At 39.3% G+C, this 8,493-nt stretch overlaps 1 protein-coding gene across 2 annotated transcripts; it reads right to left on the bottom strand.

The window, feature by feature from the left end:
- Positions 1–3,039: 3,039 nt before the first annotated feature.
- Positions 3,040–4,271, bottom strand: LOC124698662. 2 transcript variants are annotated; one of them, XM_047231134.1, is made up of 3 exons: positions 4,030–4,271; positions 3,732–3,865; positions 3,040–3,632 (listed from the first exon to the last, which is right to left on the bottom strand). In XM_047231134.1, the coding sequence occupies exons 2-3, from the start codon at positions 3,810–3,812 to the stop codon at positions 3,180–3,182; spliced, it is 534 nt and encodes a 177-aa protein (XP_047087090.1). In that variant the 5' UTR covers positions 3,813–3,865; positions 4,030–4,271; the 3' UTR covers positions 3,040–3,179. The 2 variants fall into 2 exon arrangements, with proteins under 2 accessions (XP_047087090.1, XP_047087089.1); XM_047231133.1 differs by having other exon boundaries at positions 3,732–3,873.
- Positions 4,272–8,493: the final 4,222 nt, after the last annotated feature.

The raw sequence follows: 8,493 nt of genomic DNA on the forward strand, positions 1-8,493 counted from the left end.
ATCATCATTTTAATATTCTGGTCCATATTTTACTTCATAATCATTGATAGCCCAATGCTTTTCGGTATAATAGTTGGACAAGGAGTCTACATGATATCCTTATGGCTCGCATGAGCTATAATATTTACGGATGTGTTGCTCAAAAATCATATCTATGTTAGATCATCAATATATGAATGTGCTTAACTTTATTTTTAGCCCTTATGTATGCATAACTGCAGGTGAAACTTTAACCCTGGCCTATCTTCATCCATCAACACAACTCTAGATACAAAGTAATCTGGAAATATCTGGTAAATGTAAGATAAAGATAAAACGAATTTAGCAAGTTTTGTAGATGTTCCTTATCATCAAGTGGTTCCCAAGATTCGGCAAACCTAGGTTATCTAGGAAAAAAGCATCTATACTACATCTGTAATCTAGATCGAAGGTATCATTACCCATTCTTAGGCTGGAGTTTGACTTGATAAAGCCCTCGCGGCACGAGTCGAACTACCCCAACATATACCCGGTTTGGTTCCGGGGACTCGAGATTGAGTAGGTTAACATTTTTATGCCCAAGAGCAATTAATTATTTCCGATCCATTGAGAGCACCCGGTAGTTAGACCATCATCCCTATGACTTTTAAACGTAACAAAACATGCAAGATATTGACCTGATGCACTTCTAGGTTAGTTGCTTCACCTAACATAATTATCGACTACGACTACATGGCATTGACCTAATTCTCTTTTGGGTCAGTGACTTCACCTGACATAATTGTCGAGTGCAATGACAAATATGATCCGACAGTCGGAGTCCCTACCCAAGTCTACAACTCGACTAGACACTCGGGGGCTACTGATGTGGACATGACCCTTTGGGTGCCCATAATTGACATACCTCATGCGGGCGCAACAGGAGGCCCACCCTGATGGCTTGCTAAGGACCAAGAAGCCCAAGGTGATTTGGCAACTATGAAGCGTTCAAGGCCCATTTTCCTAACGCGTGAAATAAGGAGAGGCCCAAGATAGATAATCATAGAGTTCATCTCCAACATGTAACCAACCCGGAAACGATACATGAGACCTAGCCTCCTATATAAAGGCTAGGAGGGGTTGCCAGGAGGGATAGCCAATCTAGAATATAGAACACCATAGCAATCACAACAACTTTGTAATCATCATCAATCAATTAAGAATAGACAATCAGGAAGTATGGTTTATTCTGGTATACTAATTGTCAACCAACGAATTCGCAAGTGCACCTTCTTCCTAGAAACTCAAGTCCATCAACCATGGGCATTACAATGCAGACCCCAAGTCACTATGCTCAAACCTAAATGCGCAATAAGTATTTGGGTAAAGTAGTATACCATTCACATGGGTAGTAAAGCATCTCATAGAGTGAATTGAGTTCATCTTTGAGGTCAATGACGACTTGGCATCTGTTGTAACGCTTCAGGTGGTGATGACCCTAAGGCGGGCTGTATAAAATGTGGACTTAGAATCCACGAACAAATCACAACTACACAAGGAACAATATATGGGACCAAGTGGAACAAAATTTAGTGTCCAGGAAACAAATTATCACTACAAGTGGAACATAATTTTGAATTAAGTAGAGTAGAACTATAATGCCTATGATACACATCACAACCACATGCGGAATAAAATAATTACTAAGCGGAACAAATTTTCAGCCCCGTCAATCCACATCCGGCTATAAGCAAAAGCAGAATTTTGGTTCAGTTTTACCGCTTGTGTTACAGATGATAACTACAACTATAAATTTTTTTAGAGAAGATGGAGTGATAAGGTTACAAAATTTAAAATAAGGAAAATAGAAATTTTGAACAAAAGTTATGGTGGAATGGGCACATATCTGTGGTTTAAACGTCAACCATAATAAAATTAAATCAAGAAGAAAAACATCATGTTCGCTAAAGCTAGCCTTCTTTTCACACTAAAGCAAAAGAAGCCATGGTAGCGATTTTGTTTTTAGTGCAACAATGCTACAAGCTCAAGGGAAACATCCGGTTGGAACTAGTTGGGCCATTTTGGCCTGTCGGTCACTCGTCTCAGCCACAACGATTCTTGGGAAGGAATTTCTCAAGCATTACCAAACAAATTCCCCCGCAAGTGATGTTTGCATCACAGGTTTTTGGATGGAGGTGTGGCAATTTGATTTCTAGAATGTCATTCACCGCCCGACAGAACGATGTATGCATGATCACCGGATCAATGCGTGAAACCTTGTCTCATACATTGCCTTGCATATTTCACATCTTCCAAAGGTGTGACATGTATGCCACCAATGTAGCTGCTACAGACAAGATCACTATGAAAACTCGCCACCATACGACACAAACTTCGGCAACCACTTCAAGCTTCCAAAGAGCGTTCTAGGCTTCCTCGTTGTGTGATGGAGATGTCGTTACGGTCCCCTCCTCCATCAAGAGAGCGTACCCAAGGCACGGAAGTTAGAAAGTTTATGCAAAAGTTATAAAAATGAGTGAAAGAAATTTATTATACATATAGAAATGTTAAATCGTGAAACGAGAAGTAGTTATTTGAAAGTGGGCTTTCAATTGACAATATTAACATTATGATAGCTGATTTTTTGTTTTTATTTCTCAAGTTTTGACTCAAATTTAGATTTAAATTTGGTGATACAGTAGAGGCATGTTATATTTATTTCTAGACTTCATTAAGACTGGACTATCGGCTGCCGCACAATATCTACAGGCCCACCCCACTTATTTCCATGCCATGGAATATGTGATTGAGCATGAGCGTGCGGTCTTTTAACATGTAATTCTCATATCCGGTGCATCGCTTGCATCACAAGCGTGCACCTGACATGTGTTGCCATTTTTTTTTTTTTTGCGAGAACAATTTGCTGCGACATGAAACATGAGAGATGGAGGAGCGAATACAAATGTCGTGATATTTTCCCTTAAAAAATTGTCGTGATAGTTTCCCTCGAAGAGGAAGTCGTGATAGTTTATGGATAGTACTTGCGGAGAAATAAGTTGGAGACACTAAGTGAGAAAATAATGAGCAGTTTTCTCCTTTCATACCTTGCTAATCAAAATGGGCCGTAAATAGATACATGAATGACATGTTCATCGCAAGAAAAAAAAAGACGGGAGAAGAGAGAGAGAAAGAGAGATACAGCAAGTGAAATCTTGGAAATCTTATCGTGCCAAATTCAGACACTGGTGAAGCCAAGGAGGCTGCTTTACCCCTTCTTGCTCGATATGCTGGCCGACGTTCACAGCAGTAGCCTTAACCACCGACGACCCAAGCTGAGATGGATGAGGAGGCAGCACCCTGCAGTCCGTGCTACCGGAATCCGTGGAGGACGAAGAAATGCTCGTCCTGGAATCTAAGCTTGACGACGTATCCTTTTTCGTGCTCTTCATCTCTACCAAGCTTCCGATCGCCAGCGTGAGATCTAGGTCGCCCTCTTCGATAACTGTGGGAGGTGGACCTTTCTTCCTCTCCGAGTCCCATGACCTGCTTGAGCCAGCCTCGTTCCCCCGTGCTTGCCGCTCACCGTCAGGTTTATATCTGACGCTGTGCGCTGCATTTGACATTCCAGTCATCAGTAGCTGCTGAACTCGGTACAGCCGGTGCAGTTCCTGAACCTGAGAAAGCATATACTTGGTTAATTTGTAATACAAGAATCTAAGAAGTTTTGGCTGGTGGAATTCTTCGTTTGGGAAATCTATCTAGTTCGTAATCACCTGCTGTTTGAATGTCTCTTCTTGCTTCAGCATGGCCATCTTCATGTGTTCCTTCTCGTACTGCCTCAGATATCTTGACATCTTGTCGTGGAAAGGAAATCTTTTGCCACCTGACGTAGAGTTGAGCAGGGCAGCTGAAAAACTAAGAGGAGGGAAATTAACGAACTGTTCGACGGACATGCATACTTATCCTGTCAAGGAAGATGCTACACATAATTGATCATGAAAACTGCAGCCTATCTTGGTAGACGCAAGAAAAAGAGTTGAAAACCGTGAGCTAGGGATAGACTCTACTTACGAGGTCGAAGTGGAGATGCTTATCGGGATCACGGCTTGGATCGAATAACCTCAGCTATAAGGACACACTTTATGTACTGGATTTCAGAGGGGGGACGCACATGAACTTTCTCAACACTCTACAACATCCTATTTTAAAGGCAGAGATAGACCGGCCAAGTAAGTAGTAGATTGCAGTGTCCCTTTGGCACTGCAGTTTCAAGTAGTATTTGAGAGGGGCAAGGAATGAATGATGCCCCACCAGAGATTGCCAAGCAAAGCACAGACTAGCTTCAAAAGCAGGAAGCATATCAACCCCCACTTGCTATAAATATGTGTATCCATGTATCTATCCACACATAGATTTATGGAGGGCACTAGGCCAAAAGAATCGCGAAAACGGGAGACAGGCACAGCGAAAGTAGCCGAGGCAGTTCACATGTGTGCATGCCTGCCTGCCCTGGAATCATGCTCCTAACTTGTTGACATCACACACCTCCACTACTCAGGAAGGAATATAGAATAGTACGGATCTTTCCTCTTATTTCTAAATCTATAGCGGGAATGAATCATAATTGTCATCTTTGCTTAGTTATATCCGGTGTGGATCTTACGTACAGATCTGGTTGACAACGTTCACAGCTTACACTTGTAAGATCTGCTGGCAGGTTTTCCTGTGAAACTGATCATGATTAATGTTCATGAAATGAAGTTTCACTCGTTCAATTTTGGTATGAAAAAGATGGACCTAACACATTTTGAGAGGAGAATCCACGGACATAATCTGATACAGTAGATCGGATGGTGTTTCTCAAAAGCTTGCACGTACTTCTACTTTCTTTCAGTTTAACTACTAGCTTTCCACCCTCTTCTTTTGGTCGAACTGAATTATATATGTTCCCAGAGCTTCCAAAAAACCCGATCACCGAACGCCACCACGTGCGACAATCAATTAATCGGCTCCGATTAGCAAAAATCTAAGACATGGATGGGTGACCAGCGATGCGCGCGAGAGGAAAAGGTTCTTTTTAGGGATGAGAATGATGCGGCCATGACGGATTAACAATGGGGATCCTGAACTGTATATATGCCCTCTGCCTTGGAGGGATGTGAGCTTGTGCAGACAACGCACGCATTAACAACCAAGCCCGGGAATCTGGAGACAAGGGCATGATTTGGTGGGATGTGGGTGCATGTGATTGATGCGCCCCATGATCTGATACTCTAGCTCCATCTTGATCTCGGGTATGCACCATCGATCCATGAGCTGGACTTGTCGTCCCTCCATGTTTTGGTGATATACATATACAGTAGGTGTACAGAACAGGAGCAGGTGATAGAGAGGCTTTGATTCAGATATATGTAATGTAGTAGGTCCTCTACAGACCATGTTATCCCAACGTTTGGTGCTAATACTCCCTCCATTTCCGTTTAGTTTCAGAAAAGCTTTAACCATTAATTTGATCGATAAAATATAAATTATATGCAAAAAATTATACTTCCTCCGTTCACTAGTATAAGATATTTAAACTTTTAGTAGATTCATATATTTTGAATCTAGTCAAATTTTAAAATGTAGATTCACCCATTATAGCTTTAAATTATCTACGACCTTATATTTATGAACATATGAAGTATCATTAACAACTTTTTTAATATATGAGTTTAACGTTATAACTTTTATGGCACATAGACCAAATTGAAGATCAAAGTTTTTTAAACTAAGAACAAGCCTAATAAACCGGAATGGATGGAGTACTCCTTGCATGTATTAAATTATTAAGAGAATGAACCTCATTCCATGAACAAATCTATCAAGTTGATGGTACTTCCTTAACTTGATAGATTTAGTGGATATGTGTTCATGCAAGGAAAATGCATATCACAGTGCAATGACACCATATTTACTTGCATCCTATGTCTGTTGTTAACTGTTTACTACTAATGATACTCTTACCCAACAAACAACATCACTACACATACATTTAACAAGATAATAGGATACACGCAAATAAAATGAGTACCATGGTGGCACTATAAAATAAAATTGTTACAACCCTACTAAATAAATGAAACTACAACAAAGCGGCTATGGTGTGGCACAACAGTTGTCCCGGTCACAGGCGGACGAGACATGCAGTTAGACAGGTACAAACTAACCTGTCATCCATGAGCAAGCGAGAAAGTCGGTGGGGTAAGTGAAGGAAAAGTCGCTAGAGGCACGAAAGATGGACGAGACGGGTCTTTCGAACTTTGTTGTTGGCTGTCGAAATCATCCGCATGGGTACTTCCACACGGCCGACCCTGAGAGAGACACCCTAGAGTAACTCCGGGTTTGATATTTGTGAACTTCACTATTTCTCCAAATCATTGTTCAAAGGGAAAATATGTGAGATTATTAGGACCGCGGTTGTAAAAGAAGAGTGCACTAGCTTTAGCTTTCACATTTGTTATTTCATATGGGCATGCTTCATATCCCATTGACTATTTTCACAGCAACTGGACATCTTTTTAGCAAAACCAATGAGAGTGAACAAATGGAGGCCGAGCTACATGTAGCTCTTTATTTTCAAAAATTCAGAAATCCTATTTTTAAGTTTCAAAAAATTCTGAATTTTTTCTAGATATAGCCAATGATGGAATCTACAAACATGCAAAATATTAATGTGAAATTTGTAGTACTTTAGGCTACACAAAAATGGCAAATGTGTGGATCTAAGTAGGGGCAAAGCTCGCCTTAGAGCAAGACAGGGCAGCCGCCCTAACTTGATTTTTGATGAATACATTTAGATGCACATATTTTTTCTGAATATTTTGAGTGGTCGTGTATTGAAAACAGACTCCGTATGAGAAAATTATGCTTGTTTTAGTGAACATTGTGTAAATCGACTATTTTAGGTTCAATGTAAATAACAATGATTCTATATTTCTATTATAGAGATTTATCATGAATCTTAGTATATGCATCTTAGTATATGCAAGATAACTTTGTGATATTCATTATTCAAACGTGTAGAATTGAAAATTTAGAGATTTATTGAGAAACATCATGATTTCATCAAAGCCATTATCACCTCATTGAGATGGTGAATTGGAAGGGTTGCTTGGCGACAAAGATCATTAAAACCTAGTTGCTCACGCTGGATATTTAAAAGTATTAATCGATAAAATTATTCTTTTTACAAAAAAAAAGTTAAGCTTTGGTATTGAGGTGGCATTATTGTTATGTTTTTTGGTTCTACGTATATCAAATATGTCTTTGTTTTTATTGTACTAAGTTATTTCGTTAGAATCATATATGACGTTCTTGTCTTACGACTATTTTGTTATTTGCATCATTTTTTTAGTTTGTCCTACCTCAATTTTTTTCCGTCATTCGCCACTGGATCTAAGAATAGTGAATAGTGCACATTTCAAAACTATAAAATCTGTCAGATTTTGTTATTTTTGTGTAGTCTACAATACAAAGAATTTTACATTAAGATTTTGCATGTTTGCAGATTTTATCATTATCTACATTCTGAATTTTTTTCAATATTTTTTAAAACTTAAAACTATGATTTCCGAATTTTTAGAAATAAAGGACTACATGTAGCTCGGCCTCCGTTTGCAGTTTGCCCAAAACCAATCTGCTTCTTCTCTTTGTTGTTTACTTTTTTTGTAACTTAATCAATTATTTTTTAAACTTTATTATCTAACAACACGAAACTCTACCTTACATAAATATGGAACAAAATCTTTGAAATGTGTAAATGCATTTTTGGTTTTTTTACTTGTATATTTTGGTTTTTAAACTTTTGTTTTCTCTATTACACTTTAAATCACTAGCTGCATATTTAATGTGCAATGCATATATCTTTTATCTCTAAATAGGAGATCCCCACTAGCTGATATCTCTCAACATGTAAGGCATCCACGTCACTTAGTATGCCAGTCACTTAGTATGCCACGTCAGTTTCTTCCTCTTTGTTCAGTCCGTTTCAGTCAAGTCAGCAGCTCCATTTGGTATTCACTAGGCTTTCTTTGGGCTTTCAAGCACACAACTTTTTTGTTTGCAAAGAAACACTTACCATACAGCCCATCCCGTTTGTTCCAGCCCATATGGATAGCCCATAATTGTTGGTCTTCTCCATCGATATCTCCAGACACTGACTGCAGCGACGCTTCCTTCCACCATCAATCTGGCTTATTCTCTTCCCTTCCCCACGATCTATGCACATACTAACTGCACATGAAACTGATGGAATACGCGCGGATTCGCCCCTCTTTAGGCTAGCCATAGTGCTAGTATCATAGCTAGTATCATGCATCCTATCCCCACCAAAAATGCTGATGTGGCAGGTAATTATGGATGAGAGAGGAGATTAGAGTATCATAGGTAGATACTGTATCATAGCGCACATCACGAGAAAAGTTAGTATCAAATAAATCTTGTACACATATTTGTATTGGGATTCTACAAATCAATTAATATAACAAAACTATG

The sequence above is a fragment of the Lolium rigidum genome, chromosome 3 (assembly GCF_022539505.1).
Source record: "Lolium rigidum isolate FL_2022 chromosome 3, APGP_CSIRO_Lrig_0.1, whole genome shotgun sequence".
Taxonomy (NCBI): domain Eukaryota; kingdom Viridiplantae; phylum Streptophyta; class Magnoliopsida; order Poales; family Poaceae; genus Lolium; species Lolium rigidum.

Coding starts and splice junctions, on each gene's coding strand:
- LOC124698662 (XM_047231134.1), bottom strand. CDS start 3,812: ATGTCAAGATATCTGAGGCAGTACGAGAAGGAACACATGAAGATGGCC. Junction 3,633..3,731: donor AAGAGACATTCAAACAGCAG/GTGATTACGAAC, acceptor ATGCTTTCTCAG/GTTCAGGAACTGCACCGGCT.